We start from the raw sequence: 23,986 nt of genomic DNA, 5'->3' as shown, positions 1-23,986 counted from the left end.
TATCGTTTTTTCATTATTGTTTCACAAATGTGCGGGCACTCTTGAATACAGTGCCATTTTGGTTTGCCATTCACTTTTGCAATAAAGGCCTTTTATATTAATTATTCATGTGTCCCATGACCTTTTTTCGCCGGTTAACCATGTTCAAGGTTTTTTTTTGGTTCTCTCCAATACAATTCCAAAAGTGAAACATGGTGGTGGCAGCATCATGCTATGGGGGTGTTTTTCAGCTGCAGGGACAGGACGACTGGTTGCCATTGAAGGAAACATGAATGCGACCAAGTACAGATATCCTGGATGAAAACCACTTCCTGAGTGCCCTGAACCTCAGACTTTAAGCACACAGCTAAAATAACATATAGTGGCTTCGGAACAACTCTGTCACCATCATTCCCAAGAAGACTCATGGCTGTACTAGCTCAAAAGGGTGCTTCTACTCAATACTGAGCAAAGTGTCTGAATACTTATGACCATGTGACATTTCAGTTTTTCTTTTTTTAATAAATTTGCAAAAATTTAAACATTTTTGTTTTATTTTCAGTCAGGATGGGGTGCAGAGTGTACATTAATGAGAAAAAAAATGAACTTTTTTGAATTTACCAAATCGCTGCAATGAAACAAAGAGTGAAAAATTTAAAGGGGTCTGAATACTTTCCATACCCACTGTATACGCACAAGAGATACATGTCACAAAATAAACATAATAAACTTATCACCATAGCAGTGATGCTTGCCGTAACACCATTTGGTACTTCAGAGAATTTGTGAAGACTCAAAAAAACGTAATTAAAGGAAAGCAATTAAAGAAAATAAGATGTAACAAGCCATGACAGCCAGAACAAGCATTTTTTTTGAAGATCTTAATCCTATGCCACACTTGGGATAAGGAGAAGACTAGAGGGGGTACTTTATTTAGCACGTGGCCATATCATGTGTCTGCAGCAACACTTCCTAATTACTTCCCTTGGTGCACAGAGTAAGCAAACTGTTCATCTCCCCTCTAAATGTAATAATGACATATTAACCCAGAGAAAACACATTGAAAACAGCAAGTTTAACCCCTTGTGTGACTGAGGAGCTCAGGAGGTAACCAGCACTGGTCGGATAAAGACCTGCTGTTACCAGCCACCCTGAGGAGAGAAGGGAAGCGCTCAGCAGCAGATGTGTCTTCCTACCTTTGTGTCTTCAGTGCTAACTCCAAGTTCTAGCACAGCCTGGGGAGATTTCATTCTTGCTTGGGTGGATTGAGCCATCTGGAGGTTGAGCTGCCAGGCAGTCGTCTCCAGCTAGACAGCAAAACACAAAAAAAAGCCATAGTTACTTCTTCCATGTGTTTGTGAGCTCAAATACACAAAAAGTCCAACGGCAGTTTCGGTAAACAGCATAGTGTCTCCTTTATGCCATCTGTGCCAGTTTACCTAACATGCGTTAGGTAGGAATCCTAGAGACAACATAACTGTGGCACGAGAACAAAATGCATAAGACGCGGCAGTATGAAGCAAAGCACTAAATCACTGATTATATGGATATGTCCACAAATTAAGAAAATAGATATCCGGCACCGTTGTGTGGAAAAATACCCTGAATGTCTGCACATATATTTTTCACATTAATAAAAAAACACCTTAATCCCACTTGGAACGGGTGCTCAATCCCATATTGAAAAAACAGAACATTTCGTTGTGGAGAAAGAGAAAAAGCAGGATGGCACTCACCGTTCATGTGAATCAAATCACTTTATTTCACATACACAAGGCATCGGCATAGGCACGGGAGCAATGTGCTGGAAGACGGACCGTGCCTATGCCGATGCCTTGTGTATGTGAAATAAAGTGATTTGATTCACATGAACGGTGAGTGCCATCCTGCTTTTTCTCTTTCTCCACAACGATTATATGGATATACAAAGACCCAATATCGAGAGGCTGTAAATTCTGGCCTTGTGAGTAATATTACCAATACTAAAATAAAACTCAATCTGGACATACGATAAGCAGACATGTCTGAAGTATGTAATTATATACCTGTGTATAAAGGGGCACCCCTAGGTTATAAAGTATCAAGACATGGTATGGCCACACATCACAATCGGTGGAGGTATGACCTTGGAAAGTCATACTCATCGGGTGTGCCATTGCTTTGTCACATTGGAATAACCCTTTTAAGTCTTTTGTTTAAAAGACCTTGCTGGATCCTGTTGGAAACTTGTCCTAAGCATTGCATTAGTGCAGTAGACATACCTGCAATACATTATGACGAAGATACACTGTTGTATATGGCACTCAAGAACATCAATTATCACTAGTATGCTCTTGAAAAACGTCCACAGTAACAGGTTAAGACTTGTTGACTTTTATAAATTTAAAAAAAAAAATCCACCATATTATAGGTTTCTATTTAAGTGATGAATGATGACTTACTGCCAAGCAAAAAAAATATTATAGCATTGATTTTACTAAAATAAGTAATAATAGTGAATATGAGTGCACTCACATCTAGGAAAACTGGATTTCTATCAACAGCCACGTCACTGAGACGTTCTTGTCAACCACATTCACTATCATTAGTAGCCAACTAGCAGCGTGAGCTTATCATCTTATGCCGCACACCTATTAGTTGGCATCTAGCCGTAGCCTAATACGCCAGGTAAAATGCCCCCCACATTACACAGAAAACCAGAGGTGGGCTACTGCTATGTCACAGCCCCGACCATGGTGAGTGCGTACTGTAGGGACAAACATCAGTTATATATGGCAGGATGGATTACAGCAAAAAGCATAATGTGAGCAGCGACATCCTTCTTATTAGCTGGATAACACGGCTCTGGGCTGCTAAATATCAGCACTTGTTTACCGTCCTAATATAGATTCCTACCAGCACCTTATCATCACTTTATCAGATCCAGGCACAATTGTGTCTTCATTTCTATTTGGGGACATACACAAGGTGGGAGGTGAAAAATCGCAAGTGACAAAGAGACTGACAAGTAGAAGGAATCGGTAATAGAACGAGACTCATTTCCATTCATTTATTTCCTTAGGAACCCATGACTTCTGCTTCAATCTTCATTTAAGCCCCAAATTATGCATGTGCAACAACCTGGCATCAATGGGACCTGGCATGTGTCACGCTGAGCAGAAATAAGCAATCGACTAGGAAATTCCTCCTTCCAGAGAATGTCATCTGCTTAGATCAATGTCAACCGTCACCTTACATTGCAGGTATGTCTGGGGTCTAAGGGACATGGAAATAAGGTAAGCAAATTAGCCCTCCTCCAAGAGGAGGAAAGCGACTATCTAGTGCCAACTACTGGGTAGCTACCCTATAAGTCAGTTTTGACCCTTTAACCAGACTTTTCACAAAGACTTTTTAAATCTGTATTCTTCATAAAATATTCCACAACAACAGTCTGCTGCATCTGCAGACAAATATTTTGGGGCTCGTCCTCCTTTTCAATGCGTAGAAAGGTACTGTTTGGTTGAGTTTCAGGCCTTTATTAGATGTTGAGGGTACGGTCTCTCCTTGTGGAAGTCGCCAAAGCCGGCACAGGGCACTGCTCCCTAGGAAACAGCTTTCCGCAGATGGAGGTCTTTAACTTTTAGAGAAGACTCTGGTTTGGCTAAATATCCTTAGTCGTGCTGGAAGGTTCATTATCAACACAAGCTTATGGCTGGAACTAAAGAACCTACTATTTTTGTCTTGGAATGGAGCTCATTTGGATACAGGCATGTTCAGAAAACAAGCACACGAATAATAGACAGGCTTAGGCCGGGGTCACACGACTGTATATTCTCTCATCCGAGAGAAACGGGTCAATTGTGCTAATGACACTCGGATCAAACTCTGATCCCAGTTTGTTCAGAGTGTCGGCATAGTGGGTCAGATTCTATCAGATGAGAGAATCGGGGCACACTGTGAGAAGCAGATGGAGAACAGAATGTCTCCATCTTCTCCATTCTGTGTGTCCGCAGAAACTGGACTGCACTCAGATGTCAGAGTGCAGTCCGATGTTGTCCCTGCACCCAATAGACTTGGGGTGAGCTTCTTCCAATTTCAGAGTGAAATTAGTGTGCTGTGATTTTGTTCACACACAGATTCTGTCATTAAAAAAAAACCAGCCATCAGCACTAACCTATTGAATAATATTGATCAGAGTGCTAACAGATGAAAAAAAAAAAATCGGATAGCACTCCAACTTATATTTAACCCTAAATTTCAAGATGACATCATACAAATATTAAAAATGAGATCATATAGATGTACTATTGTTGAAGTCAATAGTGACCACAACATTGTAAGCGATATCACATCACCATAGCTAAAACAGCAGCGTGTCCCGCAACAAAGCCGTGGTTCAGATAGAAAACTTTCCTCTGTCGAGCGCATATACCAGCATCCACCAAAATATATTGTAACATTGAGTCCATTGGATCGCTGATGGTCATGATGAGATACAAAGAAGCAACTATCAGAGCTTGTTCCGGTAACGCAGATGTGAACACAGCCTTAGAGAGAGAAAAAAATACCGCTTGAAATCAGTGCATTGACCCTTATAGACACCAGGAGCTACATCATTTATGTGAGGGAAAACAATCTGTGGAGAGAATATTCTTTTCCTTTGCAAAATATTCAAAGAAATAAAAAAGGTATTGACCGCAAAGGATCATGTGTGTTACACAGCAACTCCCCGGTTCTTCCCGAAAATGCTTTACAAGACCGATCAGCGCCCGTCAACTGTTGTCACCACTAAGCCCATCATTATGGCGAGGTCCCCACTATATCACGCCGGTAAGTCTGGAAACACAGAACTTTAAATAAAAGCAGCGAGACGTACGCGGGGAGTTTTATTATCCTCCTTCTGTAGCAGTCAGGCTTTATACTGTGATTCATATATTTAGATTTTGCATGAATAAATCACAACAATATAAAAGCAGACTTTTTATCACTCCGGCAATTCATCAGCTCATGCTCGGCTGCAACATCTCCGAGCTCATTAAAGGGTTGAAAAAAAAATAAGAACAAGTCATGATGTATTAGAGCGAGCCTGAGAGACGCAATGTTATATTCCTTCCCAATGATTGATGCAGGGTGCGCAGGTCTTCACTGGCAGACTGGTCTACGAGAGCGATTCCAGGAGAGAGGCTCGCCATGTGTCACTTCTAGCGGATGCACAAGTTTCCCCTAGGGTTTAAATTGCATTGCAATGTAGAATAGCAAAAGGCCCTCTCGTTTCAGTATGGGTTTAATGTCAGGATGGGAGTAACAATGTGCGCTCATTCCTGGAGCTAGGCAGACAGGATAGCCGAATTTGTATCCAGAGATTAAGTATGTAGAAATCTCTAACGCATAAACAATAGTGACAGGAGGCTTTACTGTAGGAGCGATCGCCGCAGCACCAAGAATAAAGGAGGCATCGAGGATGTTCAGCAGCATCAGAAGGGGGACGAACCTGGACAGACTCATGGGTGAAATTGGCCTAAATCTGGAGTCATTGCAAAACTTTCATACAACAATTTCTCCCTTTTCTTCATGTTTTGCTTTTGGATTTAATGTAAAATCCGTGTCGAAATCCACATCAAATCCGCAGTCTCATGCAAGTACGTGGTGTGAGGGACGACGGAGATGTCCCTCATCACGTGAAATGTGCCTCCACCCTTGGGATTCCACAGGATCATGGTTTTCCTTTAATTAAACTCCAGGATCAAGCCGTTTGAAGCTCTGTGACTAGCAGTTAGCACAAGGGTGTGAGCTCTCGTGCAGCTACAGCCAAACTGGATTACATTGTCTAACCTCAAGCACCACAGGTCACAGCAAGGCTCTGAGGTATTGAATCAGGAAAATGACCTATAATAACAGAATGCAATATCTCTGATCCTAGCCGAGCACATTAGCGGAACCGGCATTCCTTTCCCCACACGCCCATGCCCGGCAGCCAACTGTAGACCCCTGTGTTATGGACTTATGAAGCATAGCTACCAGTAATTACATACGGAAGGCATAAGAGAAAAGAGGCAGCTCCTCATTTTGCGCTTAGTTTTCTACTGGCAAGAGGATCCGTTAGCTAACATGGCCAGGAAAGCCCGCAACTAAGATTTTGGACCCGTGATCCATCAGCGCCTCCCTGTGGTCACATGCTACATAACATGGTGATTGCAACTTATCTATACTCTACCCTTGTACTACACTCTTGACTGTATTCCTGTATATTGTTCTGTAAATATATGCCTGTATATTTCTAGTGCGCCTTTCAGCGATTAAATATAAAATTAATCTTGGGCAGCTCTTTTATCTTGATACACAAATCCCCATGTCCACACACTCCGTTGGTTATTATACAGTACCCGAGTTAGTTTCTGACCAGAAATAAGCCTGCTGACGGACAGGGCTTATTTCAAACGAGGAACTGGTGGCAGCAGACCGTACTGTTTCAGTGAGGAACTTTGGCAGCAACGGTCGGGAGGTATATTAATATATATATATATATATATATATATACATATACAGTCATATGTTAAAGTTTGGGCACCCCTATTAATGTTAACCTTTTTTCTTTATAACAATTTTGGTTTTTGCAACAGCTATTTCAGCTTCATATATCTAATAACTGATGGACTCAGTTATATTTCTGGATTCAAATGAGGTTTATTGTACTAACAGAAAATGTGCAATCTGCATTTAAACAAAATTTGACCGGTGCAAAAGTATGGGCACCTCAACATAAAAGTGACATTAATATTTCGTAGATCCTCCTTTTGTAAAAATAACAGCCTCTAGTCGCTTCCTGTAGCTATTAATGAGTTCCTGGATCCTGGATGAAGGTATTTGTGACCATTCCTGTTTACAAAACAATTCCAGTTCAGTTAAGTTTGATGGTCGCCGAGCATGGACAGCCCGCTTCAAATTATCCCACAGATGTTCAATGATATTCAGGTCTGGGGACTGGGATGGCCATTCCAGAACATTGTAATTGTTCCTCTGCATGAATGCCTGAGTAGATTTGGAGCGGTGTTTTGGATCATTGTCTTGCTGAAATAGACATCCCCTGCGTAACTTCAACTTTGTCACTGATTCTTGCACATTATTGTCAAGAATCTGCTGATACTGAGTGGAATCCATGCGACCCTCAACATTAACAAGATTCCCGGTGCCGGCATTGGCCACACAGCCCCAAAGCATGATGGAACCTCCACCAAATTTTACTGTGGGTAGCAAGTGTTTTTCTTGGAATGCTGTGTTTTTTAGCCTCCATGCATTACGCCTTTTTGTATGACCAAACAACTCAATCTTTGTTTCATCAGTCCACAGGACCTTCTTCCAAAATGTAACTGGCTTTTCCAAATGTGCTTTTGCATACCTCAGGCGACTCTGTTTGTGGCGTGCTTGCAGAAACGGCTTCTTTTGCATCATTCTCCCATACAGCTTCTCCTTGTGCAAAGTGCGTTATATTGTTGACCGATGCACAGTGACACCATCTACAGCAAGATGATGCTGCAGGTCTTTGGAGGTGGTCTGTGGATTGTCCTTGACTGTTCTCACAATTCTTCTTCTCTGCCTTCCTGATATTTTTCTTGGCCTGCCACTTCTGGGCTTAACAAGAACTGTACCTGTGTTCTTCCATTTCCTTACTATGTTCTTCACAGTGGAAACTGACAGGTTAAATCTCTGAGACAACTTTTTGTATCCTTCCCCTGAAAAGGTATGTTGAATAATCTTTGTTTTCAGATCATTTGAGAGTTGTTTTGAGGAGCCCATGATGCCACTCTTCATAGGAGAATCAAATAGGAGAACTACTTGCAAGTGGCCACCTTAAATACCTTTTCTCATGATTTGATACACCTGGCTATGAAGTTCAAAGCTCAATGAGGTTACAAAACCAATTTAGTGCTTCAGGAAGTCAGTAAAAAGTAGTTAGGAGTGTTCAAATCAAGAAAATGATAAGGGTGCCCATACTTTTGCACCGGTCAAATTTTGTTTAAATGCAGATTGCACATTTTCTGTTAGTACAATAAACCTTATTTGAATCCAGAAATATAACGGAGTCCATCAGTTATTAGATATATGAAACTGAAATAGCTGTTGCAAAAACCAAAATTGTTATAAAGAAAAAAGGTTAACATTAATAGGGGTGCCCAAACTTTAACATATGACTGTATATATATATATATATATATATATATATATATATATATATATATATATACATATACATACACATACACAGTATATATATCTGTCACGGGGTCCTTCTCCGATACCACACAATCAAAAGAGCGAGGGAAGGGTGAACAATCCCAAGACCTTTACTACAGGCAAAATTAGAAGGTCCATAAACAATCCACCACACGGAGGATACAATAGTCCAGAACAAGAATGTAGTCCAGTAACAGGATAAAATGTCCAGGGAGACGAGATTCCAAAACTCTAGCACCAGAGGATAAAAATGGGTCCTTCTCTCTGAAGTGCAGTCTTTACACGATCCTCTCCAAACAGGAACTGACTTGACCAGCTCCTGTTCTCCCCACCCCCTTTCTTGTGTCCAGGGGTAGTCAAACAGGTTGGGTCGGTTTCCAGGCCTCCAAGAGGAGAATAAAGGAGCCTTGGGGATTAATGCACTACAGGGGGTCATCAAGAGACAGACACAGTCAGGCTGTAGACCCACAGGGCATCAAGAAATACACTATGAAAACAAGTGAAAACGAAATATACACAAAATGACATCCACATAGCATATCATACCATCACAGCCCCCCCCCCATAATAAGTGAGCACGCCATGAAGTCTACACAGACCTCTGGCCTGCTCACTTTAGTCCACATTGCTCAGTTATTTATAGTTCCTTGAACAGTGGCAGGGGTAGGTCGTCTGGGGAGTCTATGGTTCTTCTTGTCGAGACAGACCATCGGTGTTCTGGTGTTGGCTTCTCCGCTTGTATTGGATGGAGAAGCTGTAGGGTTGTAAGGACAAGCTCCACCACAGCAATCTTCCATTGTCCCCAGATACGCGGTTCAGCCATGTGAGGGGGTTGTGGTCTGTAACAATTGTAAAGTCTCTGCCATACAAGTATGGCTGCAATTTTTCTAGCGCCCATACGATGGCAAGGCACTCCATTTCAATAGTGGCATAGGCAACTTCCCGATCCAGTAGTTTCCGACTGGCAAAAGCAACAGGATGTTCTTCTCCGGCGGCGTTCACTTGGCTAAGTACTGCCCCAATCCCAAAGGTGGATGCATCTGTCTGCACGAGGAACCTGCATTTATAATCCGGGGCAGCCAAGACAGGAGCAGTGACGAGGGCAGTCTTTAACGGTGAAAAGGCATCCTCGCATGCAGGCGTCCACGTCACATTCCTAGGCATGCTCTTGCGGGTCAGGTCGATTAGGGGCTTGGCCAAGGTGCTGAAGTTAGAAACAAATTTGCGATAGTATCCAGCAGTTCCTAAAAATGCAAGTAAATGCTTTTTAGTCTCGGGTCTACACCAGTTGCTAATAGCTTCTACCTTGGCAGGCTCAGGCCTTAGGGTCCCACCCCCTACTCTATGCCCGAGGTACTGCACCTCACACCTCGCACTTATCAGGGCGAATGGTCAGTCCTGCAGTAAGGATACAGTCTAGCACTATGCCCAAGTGTTTAAGATGTTCCTCCCAGGTTGTGCTAAAAATGGCAATGTTGTCTAAGTAAGCACAGGCAAAGTCCTGACATTGTTGTAACAGTCGATCTACCAGTCTCTGGAAAGTAGCGGGGGCAGTTTTCATCCCAAAGGGCATTCCCAGGAACGCAAAAAGCCCAAATGGAGTAATGACGGCCGAGCGCTCCCGAGCGTCCTCCGTTAGGGGTATCTGCCAGTACCCCTTGCTCAAGTCTAACGTGGTCACAAATTGGGCACTGGCCAGACGATCCAATAGATCATCAATCCTGGGCATGGGATAAGCATCACTCTTGGTGGCATAATTTAATCATCTGTAATCAACGCAGAATCGTGTTGTAACATCCTTCTTGGGGACCAGGACGACAGGAGAGGCCCAAGAACTGTGAGATGCTTGAATAACTCCCAGTTGTTTCATCTCCTCCAGTTCGTTCTTTATCATGCCTTGAACAGCCTCTGGAACCCGGTAGGCAGCCTGCTGGATGGGGCGTTGTCAGGTGGTTTCCACAAGGTGGCTGTGAGTAGTCTTCCCCGGCTTTGAGGAGAAAGCAGCAGCCCTCGGCCTTAGTATGGCGACAATATCGTCCTTTTGTATATCCGATAAATGGGAGCCCAGGGGCACTTGTTCCAGTGATCCTCCCGCTTGGGCAACCTGGAGGAGATCGGGGAGATACTCGGCGGCGGCGGTATCACTAGGGGGTGGCAGACAGCTAGAACAGGCAGAGATAGGTCGTGGTAGTCTTTCACCATGTTAATGTGGACGGTTTTCTGTTGTCAACCACTAGAGTCCAGGGCAATAACATAGTTAGCGTCATTAATTTTCTTGACAACCTGATAAGGGCCTTCCCACACTGCTTGAAGCTTGTTGGCAGGGGAAGCAGTAATCATGAGCACTTGTTGTCCTTCCATAAATTCCTGGTTCCTGGCATTACGGTCATACCAGGTTTTTTGTCTGGACTGGGCCATTCGCTGATGTTCTTTAGCGAAGGTAGCTAGCTGGGCAAGACGGTCTCTGAGATCTAGAACATAGGGAACGATGGGCATTCCGGTATCTGAGATGTCTCCCTCCAAATGTTCTTTCAGAAGAGTGAGAGGCCCACGGACCTTCCGGCTAAACAGTAGTTCGAAGGGAGAGAACCCTGTGGACTCTTGGGGAACCTCCCGATAGGCGAAGACATGTGGCAGGTACTTTTCCCAGTCTTTTTCAACGTCAACAAAAGCCCTCAGCATATTTTTTAGGGTTCCATTAAAGCGTTCACATAGTCCGTTGGTCTGCGGGTGGTATGGGTGGTGCGACTGGCTCGTACACCACATGTATGCCATAGGGACTGGACCAGATCTGACATGAACTGAGTGCCTTGATCCGATAATATTTCACTAGGAAACCCTACCCGGGTGAAGATGGTAACAAGGGCCTCGGCTACCTTTACTGCTGTAATACTGGACTGGGCCATAGTTTCAGGATACCTAGTGGCATAGTCCACCACGAACAGGATATATTTTTTCCCCGACCGGCTGGAGTGAGCCAGAGGACCTATGATGTCGACAGCTACACGTTGAAATGGCTCCTCAATTATGGGAAGGGGTTGCAGGGGTACCTTATGTCGAGCTCCTGGATGCCGCATTCGCTGGCACACATCGCAAGTGCGGCAATAATGGGCTACAGACTGCGAGATGCCCGGCCAGTAAAAACTTTGGGTGAGTCTCTTTTCAGTCCTTTTTCTCCCTTGATGCCTAGCCAAGGGGATGTCATGGGCCAGTTGGAGTAGCTGTGCCCTGTACTTCTGAGGGACAATGAGTTGCCTGGTCATTGCGTCAGGGTTGCCCTGGTTACTGCCCTTTGTTACACGATAATACAGTCCGTTTTCTCAAGTGAAGCCATCCCCATTATCTCCCATGTGCCCAGTTTCTGCCTTTCGCCTAAGGGCAGCTAAGCTAGTGTCACCCCCTATTTCTCTCCTAAACTCCTCTCTGTCCCAAGACTCTCCCAATGTAGTAGCAGCGAACGTATTGCTTACCACCTCTGCTGCGGTTGGTGGTGGTTGCTCCCCGGTGAGGTCCGGATGATGTAGTGCTTGAAGGGCCTGTAGTCGGGTGATTGCTCCCACAAATTGGCACTGTAACTCCCCAATGTTGTTACCAAGTACTATATCTACAGGAAGTCCTCCCATAACTCCAATCCAACACAGTTTTTCTCCACAACCATAATCCAAATGCACAGAAGCTCGCTGTATATATTTGCGGGCACCCCCACACCAGGACAATGGGAATTCCTGGACCCTGGTAAATTGCCTCGAGTCGAACCACACGGGGGTCAACGATAGTCGAGAATGCCCCCGTGTCTCTAAATCCTGACACTTTGTATCCATCAATTAAAACATCCTGCAGGTGGCGTTGCTGTTGCTCTGAGTAGCTAAAGGACAGAGGCCGGAGTCCGCACACTCCAGGAGGAGTATCTATGGTGCCATGGTCGGTGGTTCACTCTGGTGGGGGTGGTGGTAGCTCTTCCTCAGGCGTAGTGGAGTGCACAAGATGCACTGGACGAGGTGGGGCTGCGTGGGGCTCCCTCCAAATCCTGGAGAGATAGCCATACTGTAAATGTCCAGGTTGCCCACACCCATAACACCTCCTCTCTGTGATACCCCCAGGTCGTGGTCGGAACTGTTGGGGTCTAGGATTGTGAGGCGTGATTGTCATCGGCTTGCGACTAGGTGGAAGGGAAAATATTAATGGAGGGGGACGGGGCGCGGGAGCAGGCCGTGGTTCATTGTCCAGAAGTCTCCTCCGTTGCGGCCGGATAGTAAGGGCTTCATCGGCCAGGGCTGCAGCTCTATCCACGGTACACGGCGTGCGCTCCCGGACCCATTCCCGTACCTCTGCGGGGCACTTGGCAAGAACTTGTTCTATAAGGAATGTCTGTATAACATCTTCCACAGTAAAGGCATTTTCTGCTTCCAGCCGTCTCCGACATGCCTGGGACATCTTATGTACATACATCCTAAATGATCCCCCCATGGTGCATGGGAGGTCTCTGAACTTGGCCCTATATTAGTCTGGGGTGATAGCATGTTAATCCAGGATAGTCCGCTTTACAATGTTATAATCCCGATTCCGAGGTGCGTCAATGGTTCGGTAAGCCTCCGCCATGCTTCCGTTCAGGAGCCCAACAAACGCATCCAGCTAGAGTGGGGCACCTCCATCACAGCACACTGCTGTTCAAAGTCTTTGAAGAACCCCTCCACATCTCTGGAAGCCTCATCAAATGGCTTAAACTCTGTCCGGGTGATCCGTACAGGCTCCCGGATCGTTGGGTTACACTCCACATTGCGTTACTCCCTCTTTCAAGCTCCATTGCTTCTTGTTTCCACTGTGCCTGGCGGGCAGCCTCCTCCTTGTACTCCTGAGAGACGCCGGGGCCCAGAACCGCCATCTCTTCTTCATACCACACCAACCACTGGCTTTTCTGGATGAGGATCCCTGTCTCCAGTGCTCGTCCTTCAGACATCTGGGAGGAGGTGGCCGGGCTAGCGCCCACCAGTAGATCGATTAAGGCCTCTTTAGTCAGTCCCTGGTAGTTCAGACCCAGGTCTCTGGCTCTCTCCTGTAAACTGGATACAGTCCAATTTCTGTACTCACTCAGTGGGTGGTTCTCCATTGGGTTACGCTCTGTCCATCCCACTGCTCCACCAGTTGTCACGGGGTCCTTCTCCGATACCACACAATCAACAGTGCGAGGGAAGGGTGAACAATCCCAAGACCTTTATTACAGGCAAAATTAGAAGGTCCATAAACAATCCACCACACGGAGGATACAATAGTCCAGAACAAGAATGTAGTCCAGTAACAGGATAAAATGTCCAGGGAGATGAGATTCCAAAACTCTAGCACCAGAGGATAAAAATGGGTCCTTCTCTCTGAAGTGCAGTCTTTACACGATCCTCTCCAAACAGGAACTGACTTGACCAGCTCCTGTTCTCCCCACCCCCTTTCTTGTGTCCAGGGGTAGTCAAACAGGTTGGGTCGGTTTCCAGGCCTCCAAGAGGAGAATAAAGGAGCCTTGGGGATTAATGCACTACAGGGGGTCATCAAGAGACAGACACAGTCAGGCTGTAGACCCACAGGGCATCAAGAAATACACTATGAAAACAAGTGAAAAAGAAATATACACAAAATGACATCCACATAGCATATCATACCATTACAATATCCCCAGCCTGGACTGGTGATATATATCCCCCCTCACTGGGAGCACATCAATAACTCGTACCTATAAGGGAAGCCTTTCCGGCGACTACTTGCCCTCCGTGCAATTCCCTGACTGCCGACTATTTGTTCTCCTGATGATAAACCAGCCTGGAGGATCTCTAATAGAGAGCACAAGAGCACACGGTTGAATAAGTGTTCCTGTACATGGGAGAGCCGGCATAGGTTTCTGCTGTCCAACAGGTTGAAGCATGGTTCATATGGATCCCTGACACATCCGCAGCTGGAATCTAAATGACATGCTCAGAGATCAGCTAGAGATCCACTAGTACAATACATGTTTAATTTACTATAGACAAATCCTCATAGAGTGATTTTAGCCGTAAGTTAACAGGCATTCACACTTGCAATGTATACAAAGTCTTACAAAGAAGGCTTTCAATTCCACAATAAGACGGACCATGAACTCTGAAGTCAGGTATGTACGGGGCTTCCATTCTCCGACCTGTGCTCTTCACTACCATGTGGCTGGGCCACCATAAGCTGCTCTAAAAAATGCCATCTGACAAATATGGAACACTTTATCTGTATCTAGGAGCCTCTTACATCAGATACATATACTGTAAAAAGGAGACCTGGAAGATGCATTTCTTAGAGGTCAACAACCTAGGCCATGTTCACACTTGCATGTATAAAAGAAACCAAGGCACATAGCCAGATCCGTCATATATAGAGCCATTCTAATATTAAAACTCCTGTGTGACTAAATGATATCATAGAATCATAGTGTGTTAGAGTTGGAAGGGACCTCAAGAGTCATTGTGTCCAACCCCTGCTCAATGCGGGGTTACTGTGAAAGGACCCTGGTAGAACTGCCCAACTTTAGTATTATAGAAGGCACTTAGCTGCCCTTATTAAGAAAATTGTGTGCGCCTCATCATTTACCACAATGTGGTGAATGACAGACGAGCCTGTATAAATGACGACATAGGACGGCTCTCTGGGGCTCTGACCTATAAACTGCAATCACTACATGTACCAACACGCAATGTTCATTACTAATTAAACACTTGTCTGCTAGATGGGAAATGTGTGAGACCAAACTGAAGCAACCCCTCCAGAAGGGCTAGCTATGAGGGTACATTACATTTGTGACAGTCAAGTTAAAAACCAACAAAATCATGTGGCTTTATCGCTTCATTCCAGTTTTTAAGCAATTTTGATGGCACAATTGGAATAAAAAGTCTCATGTAAATGCACCCTAAGGACGCAGTCATATGGCCGTATAACTCGTGCAAGGATAACATCGCAATCCTCAGACTGGCCGTCGGCTCTCCTGCCCTGAGTGCGCCGCATTTATTTCTATGCAGCAGCCATGCTCAGGTCAGAGTGTGACAGAGCCGATGGCCAGTCCAAGGACTGCAATCCGATCCTTGCAGGAGTAATAAGTCCGTTTATCTGGGCCCTTATACTACCAGTTCAATAATAACAATACAGTCAAAATACCAACAAAAAAAAAAAAAACTTCCACTCTTCCATTCCGACACTCACCTGGTCCTCGACATACTGGAAATGGCTACGTCCCCATATCTGGCGGAAATCGCTCTCACATGTTCTAGGTGAGGTAGTGCAATAAATTAAGATTTTACTGATAATATTACAGTTTTACGACATTAATAATTATGTTAAAAGGTTCTCCACTATTATATGAGTTTGTCTAGATGTGCCAAGGGCAGCGAGAGAAAACAAAAACCTATACACATTTCCTCTTCCACCGCTGCTCCTCCATACTACGCACTGCTTCTCCACCTTCCATGCTGTGTCCTCAGCATCGACATCATGCTAGAGACCATGTGACCACTGCAGCAAATCGGCATCAGATTATTGTCAGCAGCGGTCATGTGACATTCCCTTACTGTATGCTGGTGCCAGGAGACTGGCGGGGGACACAGTACAGAGTGCGAAGGAGAAACTCCAGCTTGCAAGGCAGGTTTAGGATTTTTTTGTTTTCTTACACAACCCTGGGACCACTCAGATTAAAGTGAAACTTTCAGCAGATTTTTCTATGTAATCTAAACACAGCATGCTGTAGGGGTTAAAACACAGATTTCAGTGACCATGGAATGGAGTTGGAAGGGACTTAAAGGGTTATTGTGTCCAATCCCCTGCTCAATGTGGGACTCACTAAACCATCTCAGACAGATGTCTGTCCAGCCTCTGTTTGAAGCCTTCCATTGAAGGAGAACTCGCCACCTCTCGTGGTAGCATGTTCTACTCATTGATCACCCTAACTGTCAAAATGCTTTTCTAATAAGTAAATCTGCATCTTCTCCCTTTTAGTTTCATTCCATTGCTTCTCGCATTTTCGTGTGCAAATGAAAATAAGGATGATCTACACTGTGACATCCCTTCAGATATTTGGAGACACCTACTAAGTCTTGGCATTTTGTTTTGCAAGCTAAACATTCCTAGAACTTTTAACCGTTCCACGTAGGACATAGTTTGCAGTCCGCTCACCATCCTGGTAGCTCTTCTCTGAACTTGCTACAGTTTCTTTTTGTCTTTTTAAAAATGTGGTGCCCAGAATTGGACACAGTATTCCAGATGAATTCTGACCAAACAGGAGTAGAGGGGGATAATTGCATTGTAGCGCTAATGCCAGCATGGCTCTCCTTCCCTCTCCATGTAGGGATGCCAACATATTTACCACCCCGGGCCGCAAGAAGTTGTACTTGGCATGCTCCCTGCTTCCTGTTGTCTGTGCCTGTCCTGGAGGCACGCCTATTGCACATTCCCCTGTTCTTAAGGAGGCAGTGCATGCACATGCAAAGAAGCCCAAAGCCAATTGCTTGAAGGCATCCTGTATATAAAGATACCTTTCTCAATAGGGAGGGCCTAAGCAACATTGTTTCAATAGTGTGTTGGTGCGCTACTAGTGAGTTGTTAGGTCCCATTCCTGACCTGAATCCCTGGTATTTGTGCAGCCAGGCCCCGTTCCCAAACCCCTGGTAGCCTGGTCCTGAACTCTGAAGCCGCTCCAGCGGTCTCTGAACCAGTTCCTGACACCAGTGTGTCCAAACGTGCACTTATCCCTGTATTCATTGTTGTCCGGACTGTTATCCCAGTCTTTTAATCCAGAATCCAGCGCTGTGTGACTCCATGTCAGTGTCCGTTCTGCATAATGATCCAGAAGCAGTGTAGTCTGAACGAAACCCGAGTCAGAGTCTGCGAATGTGACCCCAGGGCTGCAGTATGGGAACTCACTAAGAATGGTACTTTGGTGACTACCTGCAGCTGAAGCCTGATTCCAACATCTCCAGTGAAAACCAGGTAGCTGCTTAGCTACGTCCCTCCTAGGCAAGACAGGCTCCGTGGAACAGCAAGTCCCAGAATTACGTGTGCCACTTGCGTGCGTGATATACTTCACGTGATCTAGATTCTATGCTACCTAAGCCTCTTTCACATGTGCTGTTGCTTAGTTCTATTCTTCACATTCTGTAGATGTAATTTCTGTTTTTCTTGACCAGATGTAAAATCTTGCATTTCTCCCTGTTAAATACAATTATATTAGTCGCAGCCCATTTTTCAAGCTTATCCAGACCCTTCTGAATCCTTTCTTATCAATCCTCTGTTATGAAGCTCAGTGCTGTTGTTTATTTGCAATTATTGTTTTAGAACCAGAAGCTTAACATTGCTGGGACATGTCAGCACATGTCTCCAAGTGCGAGGCCTCCCCAATCTGTGATAAGCAGCTCATGATCTATAGAAAATGTATATACAGAGCCTGGTGTGAGGGGCAGTGTTCTCAGGTCTGCTGCATTGCTAAATTTAAAAACTAATACATTGACTGTTTAGCAAGTTTTCCCACCAACAAAGAATGGAGAGGTCTGTAATTTTATCGTAGGTACACTTCAACATTGAGAAAAAGTCTTTAAAAAATCCAGAAAATCACATGATTTTTACATAATTTGCATTTTATTGCATGAAATAAGTATTTGATACAATAGAAAAACAGAAATAAATATTTGGTACAGAAACCATTGTTTGCAATTACAGAGGTCAGACGTTTCCTGTAGCTCTTGACCAAGTTTGCACACACTGCAGCAGGGAATTTAGCCCTCTTCAGACTTTTCAGGTTTTGGGGCTGTCGCTAAGCAATATTGAATTTCAGCTTTTTCCAAAGATTTTCTATTGGGTTCAGGTCTGGAGACTGGCTAGGCCATTCCAGGACCTTGAAATGCTTCATACGGTGTCACTCCTTAGTTGCCCTGGCTGTGTGTTTGGGGTCATTATCATGCTGGAAGATCCAGCCATGACCCTTCTTCAATGCTCTTACTGAGGGAACAAGGTTGTTGGCCAAAATTTTGCGATACTAGACCCCATCCATCCATCCTACCAATACAGTGAAGTCGTCCTGTCCCCTTTGTGGAAAAGCACCCGCAAAGAATGGTATTTCCTCCACCTTGCTTCACGGTTGGGAATGTTGGCACCTTGCATGCCCTGCAGGATTTTAATCTATGACGGCGTAAGGTGTTACTAACAGCAATATTTGAGACTGTGGTCGCAGCTCTCTTCAGGTCATTGACCAGGTCCTCCTGTGCAATTCTGGGCTGGTTCCTGACTTTTCTCAGAAGGGGAGATTTTGCATGGAGCCCCAGACCAAGCAAGATTGACAGTCACCTTGTGTTTCTTCCATTTTCTAATAATTGTGCCAACAGTTGTCTTCTCACCAAGCTGCTTGCCTATTGTCCTGTAGCCCATCCCAGCCTTGTGCAAGTCTACAATTTTGTCCTTGGTGTCCTTAGACAGTTCTTTGGTCTTGGCCATGGTGGAGAGGTTGTAGTGTGATTGATTGGGTGGACAGGTGTGTTTTATACATGTAACGAGTTCAAACAGGTACAATTAATACAGGTAATGATTGCAGAGTAGGAGGACTTCTTAAAGAAAAACTAATAGGTCTGTGAGCAACAGGATTCTTGCTGGTAGGTAGGTGATCAAATACTTATTTCAGGCAATAAAATGCAATTTAATTATTTAAAAATCATACAATGTATTTTTCTGGTTCTAATTTTTATATTCTGTCTCTCATAGTTGAAGTGTACCTACGATACAAACTACAGACCTTTCCATTCTTTGTAGATAGGAAAACTTGCAAAATTGGCAGTGTATCAAATCTTTATTTTCCCCACTTTCATAGAATCATAGAATGGTAGAGTTGGAAAGGACCTCCTGGGCCATCTGGTACAACCCCCTGCTCAAAGCAGAATTCGCTAAATCATCCCAGACAGATGTCTGTCCAGCCTCACTTTAAGTGATACATCATTGGATTCAGCTTCTCTTTGCCGACATCATGCTGCTCTCACATGAGGTAGCAAAAACATGCTGAAAGATTCCCTTTAAATTGTACAGTAGCGCACAACTCCTTTAAAGTCTGTGCAGGCTTGTTGGGAAAACTGCAGTAATATCAGCATTTGGTGTGCCCAAGTAACAAGTTATCTAAAGATGTATAATTAAACCCTATTGCTGCCTACTGTAGAATATACTATCTCTATATAATCCCGACGGTGTAAATACCCCGGGTACACAGTGAAACCATGTGCATGGAGTCCGGACAGCAGGCCCTGAGGCTGTTCAGATACCTGACACATACCCCATGACCAGCCTGCTGTATGGCTATGTTCATAGCAATTCTGTCCTCCTTCATACAAACGTTCCTAGGAAGCTTCTGTGAAGGCCGACCTACCCAACGCCTCTTGCCTCCGATTTGAAGCATAGCCATGTTTTTCAGTTGGATTCAAACAAACGTTTCTTTTCCAAAATGTTAGTTTGCCAAGAAGCATTAATATTATGGAAGACTTTCACTATCATACAGCTGTCCACAGGACACTATTCAGCATCACATGTAATACAGGATAATCCATGTGCGTTACCTTCCTCTACAAGGGTGCACCATATACACAAGGTCTTGGCTTCTCATCCTTGTTTGCACTGGGATAATTGGACAAGTGTCTCAGTTTAATGTGGGTTTATGGACCCAAAATGACATCAACACAAAAACGTATGAAGAAAAGATATATAGCAAAAAAAAAAAAATGCATGAGTGTATAAAACAAACCCATGAAACAAAAGACTTGTAAAAAACAAATGAAAATCATGGAATTTTTATATTATAAACCATTGAGGAAAAAAAAAAAACAAGTGTGAAGGGACAAGGGTCTATGGCCCTGATCTGAACAATGGGGTTTTGTGCAGTGCATACTGACAAATTCATCTCCTAACAGGATATATTGCCATAATTAGTACCATGACACGGTGATCACTTGGGGATTTTTTTTTCAGTAACATCCCCTGAAAAAAGCATTTATCATTGGTCACAATAACCTTGACTGGCCCGCAATGTGAACAGCACCTTGTATGTTATACATGAAGCAAGGGATAGCATTTCACCTAGCAAATACTAAAAATAAAAGTCTAGAACGACCTTCTGACCAAGACTCCTAGAATGATCGAGAACATGATATATACTGAAAAATAACATCACAGTATATAATGTACATCCACTGGGAATTCTTATATTCGCAGTGAGCAACTATAAACCCATAATCCCTATATGGACATCACACGGATAGATAGGCTTACTACAAGCAGACTTGGCCCACCTGTATAATCTATTCCATTATTTCTAAACAGTGTTTTTCGGTGATTCCTTTGTATCCCCGTTCATACTGCACGCACACACACAAATGATACACCATTTGAAAGGTAAACTTGCCCCTTTCAGCAAGAAAATAGCCAAAAAAAACACACATCCACGATTTGATCACAAAATACAGTTTAAACATTAATTTTCATAAACTTGCAGTAAGGAAAAAATGATCTGCAGGTGGCACCACAGTACCCCAAAGCACACTACCAACACATTTGTAAACATGCACTGGTTTTTTCGCTGATTACTTCGCCCCACACACACATGATACAACATTTGAAAGGTAAACTTGCCCCCTTCAGCAAGGAAACAGCCAAACAAACCACACATTCATGATTTTATCACCAAATACAGTTTAAACATTAATTTTCATAAAGCTGCAGAAAGACAATAACCTGCAGGTAGCTCCTCAACCAGAAAACATTTTTGGCCTCTACTTATCAAAACAATTTATTGTATTACCAATCTACATATATAAATACCTGTCTGTGTTCATCAGCTCATGAAATACATTTACATGTGACCAGCTTGCTTTTTCTGAAATTGTCTGCGCCCCCGACGACCAATGTGCAAAAATTTTGCACGGGCCAAGCTAGTACTAAGAATTATGGTGCATTTAGAAAATACAATGTCATCTCGTTAACGAGGGCCAATAAACTATATACATGGCGATCGTTTCTTGTCTCTCTTCAAGGGTCAAATAACAATGATGGAGGAAGAACTTTGCTATTAGGATTAACTTGTCCTCATACAGCTTTATGTCATCGGCAGCACGACACTACAGCAGTTTACATGAGGTGCAGCCAACAGTGAGGGGTTTTAAACAGGTTGTGACAGGGTCCCAGGCGCTGTATGTGAGGGGAGATATGTGTTGCAAAGGTTGCTATCCTGTTTGATCTGAAACCCATAAGCTTCTCTCCAGCATGATATGTGCTGAGGGGTTAATCAGCAGTTACCAGGGTTTGGTTTTTTTTTTGAGTAGGTGTAAGAGATGGGCAGGAAGCCTGCTCACCATATCTCCACCTCAAAGGTGTAGTTGGGGGGAGTTAAATGTCCAGCTACTGTTTCATTTTGCTCTGCTGTGTATTTGGAGAAGGGAAGTCTCCAAAGCTCAAGCTCCGGTGGGAGCTGATGTGTGTTGTGTCCCAGAAAGCTGAAGCCACACTGTGGAGGACACTTGGATGGACTTTTTATTTTAATTTGTGCCAAAAAGTTTTCCTGTGTAGTAACATAGTTAGCAAGGCCGAAAAAAAGACATTTGTCCAACCAGTTCAGCCTATATTCCATCAGAATAAATCCCCAGATCTACGTCCTTCTAGAGAACCTAACTGTAATATACAATATTGTTACGCTCAAGGAAGACATTCCGGCCTCTCTTGAACCCCTTGAATGAGTTCGCCATCACCACCTCCTCAGGCAAGGAATTCCAGATTATCACTGCCCTAACAGTAAAGAAACCTCTTCTGTGTTGGTGGAAAAACCTTCTCTCCTCCAGACACAGAGAATGCCCCCTTGCGACCGTTACCTTCCTTGGTATAAATAGATCCTCGGAGATATATTTGTATTGTCCCCTTACATACTTATACATGTTTATCAGATCGCCCCTCAGTTGTCTTTTTTCTAGACTAAATAATCCTAATTTTGCTAATCTCTCTGGATATTGTAGTTCCTCCACCCACTTTATTAATTTTGTTGCCCTCCTTTGTACTCGCTCTTGTTCCATTATATCCTTCCTGAGCACCGGTGTCCAAAACTGTACACAGTACTCCATGTGCGGTCTAACCAGGGATTTGTACAGAGGCAGTATAATGCTCTCATCATGTGTATCCAGACCCCTTTTACTGCATCCCATTATCCTGTTTGCCTTGGCAGCCGCTGCATGACGCTGGCTGTTCCAGGTAAGTTTATCATTAACTAGGATCCCCAAGTCCTTCTCCATATCAGATTTACCCAGTGGCTTCCTGTTCATCCCACTTTGCACTGATGAGGGGCAGTAACCTGAAACACAGTGTCTGCAAATGGAGATTCTGGCTTGGCTTTTATCCTAAGTCATGTAACTAGGCCCGTTAAAGGGTCAACATTGACTTTTAGGATTGCTACCTCCAATAGGTGGCACTAGAGTTCTAGTTCTCTTCCTCTCTGAAGAGACAATTTGCATAATTAGCCTGTTCAGTGTGTAATGGTGATATGGATTCCTTCTTCCCATGTGTATAACCTTACATTTATCATTGTTAAACCGCAGCTGCCACCTTTCGGCCCAAGTTTCCAACTTATCCAGATCCATCTGTAGCAGAATACTATCTTCTCTTGTATTGACTACTTTACATAGTTTTGTATCATCTGCAAATGTCGATATTTTACTGTGTAAACCTTCTACCAGATCATTAATAAATATGTTGAAGAGCATAGGTCCCAAAAGAGAAAGGCACATTTGCGTTCCTATTTTGGCTTATTGGTTTATGAAGCAATAAACCACCCAGAGACTTTAATACAAAATGTTCCTATGTCTACCTCAGGGAGCAGCTGAATGCGCCAACCTACCACAAGGTATAAACGATCTGATCACTTGATGAATGAGCATGAAGTCTGATCATTGAGAGACCGCCAATAGTAATGAGCGAGCGTGCTCTGATAAGGCGTTATCTGAGCATACTCATGTATTAATAGAGTATCTTCGGCGTGCTCGAATACCATGTTTGAGTCGCCGTGGCTGCATGTCTCGTGGCTGTTGAACAGCCATAATACAAGTAGGGATTGCTTGTTTGTTAGGCAATCCCTGAATGTGTGGCGGCTGAACAGCCCCGAGACATGCAGGCATAGTGTCTCCAACATAGTATTAGAGCATGCCGAAGATACTCTATTAGCACTCAGGCATGCTCCGGTAACACCTTATCCGAGCACGCTCACTCATCACTAATTGCCAGCATTGCAATTTTTTTTTTTTAGAGTGAATGTTCACTAGTTTTCTTACAAAAAACATGTACTGTCTTTGTGTTAAAGGGATTTTAGAGCTCTGACAACATTCATATTTTGGTGGTAAGATCAGGCTTCCTCCTCCACCATGCCCTCCTCTCTGTAGAAAGGCTCTGTTCATATCGATGGTAGTATTCTGCGTTATAGAAACAGAGACACAAGAATAACAGATAACAGCAGTTCCAAACAGACCCCACTGAGTATAATGGGGTCCGTTAGGGTTTCTGTCATGATGTCCAGCATTTGTTCTGGTAAAAAAGATGGAATACTGAGGCGCCGATGCAAATGTGAACAGAACCTTAAAAAGGGACAAAAACTCATTAGATTGGACTGGTGTCTTCTTTACACATTAAAACTATTAAAAAAAATTGCTTTAACAAATAAAATATTTCTTTCTCAAAACATTATCTTTTGAGTACTGTTCACAAAAAACAGAAGATTTGTAATAGAAAAAAACATTTT

The 23,986-nt window shown here is 43.7% G+C and overlaps 1 protein-coding gene across 7 annotated transcripts in view; it reads right to left on the bottom strand.

Moving 5' to 3' along the window:
- Positions 1–23,986, bottom strand: part of COMMD10 (COMM domain containing 10) — a 520,550-nt gene that overhangs the window by 417,610 nt on the left and 78,954 nt on the right. For all 7 annotated transcript variants that reach the window (XR_012221993.1, XM_073553729.1, XM_073553555.1 and 4 more), the window contains one exon: positions 1,176–1,286. Coding sequence is in view for 6 of the 7 variants with exons in the window: in XM_073553729.1 (XP_073409830.1) it covers positions 1,176–1,286 (111 nt within the window). In the remaining variant the exon portion in view is untranslated. The remainder of the gene's footprint in view (positions 1–1,175; positions 1,287–23,986) is intronic.

Source organism: Dendrobates tinctorius, unplaced genomic scaffold, assembly GCF_039654945.1.
Source record: "Dendrobates tinctorius isolate UK_male_01 unplaced genomic scaffold, ASM3965494v1 ptg000003l, whole genome shotgun sequence".
Taxonomy (NCBI): Eukaryota; Metazoa; Chordata; class Amphibia; order Anura; family Dendrobatidae; genus Dendrobates; species Dendrobates tinctorius.
Note: the sequence above shows the minus strand (reverse complement) of the source record. Positions and strands in the feature narration are given on the sequence as shown.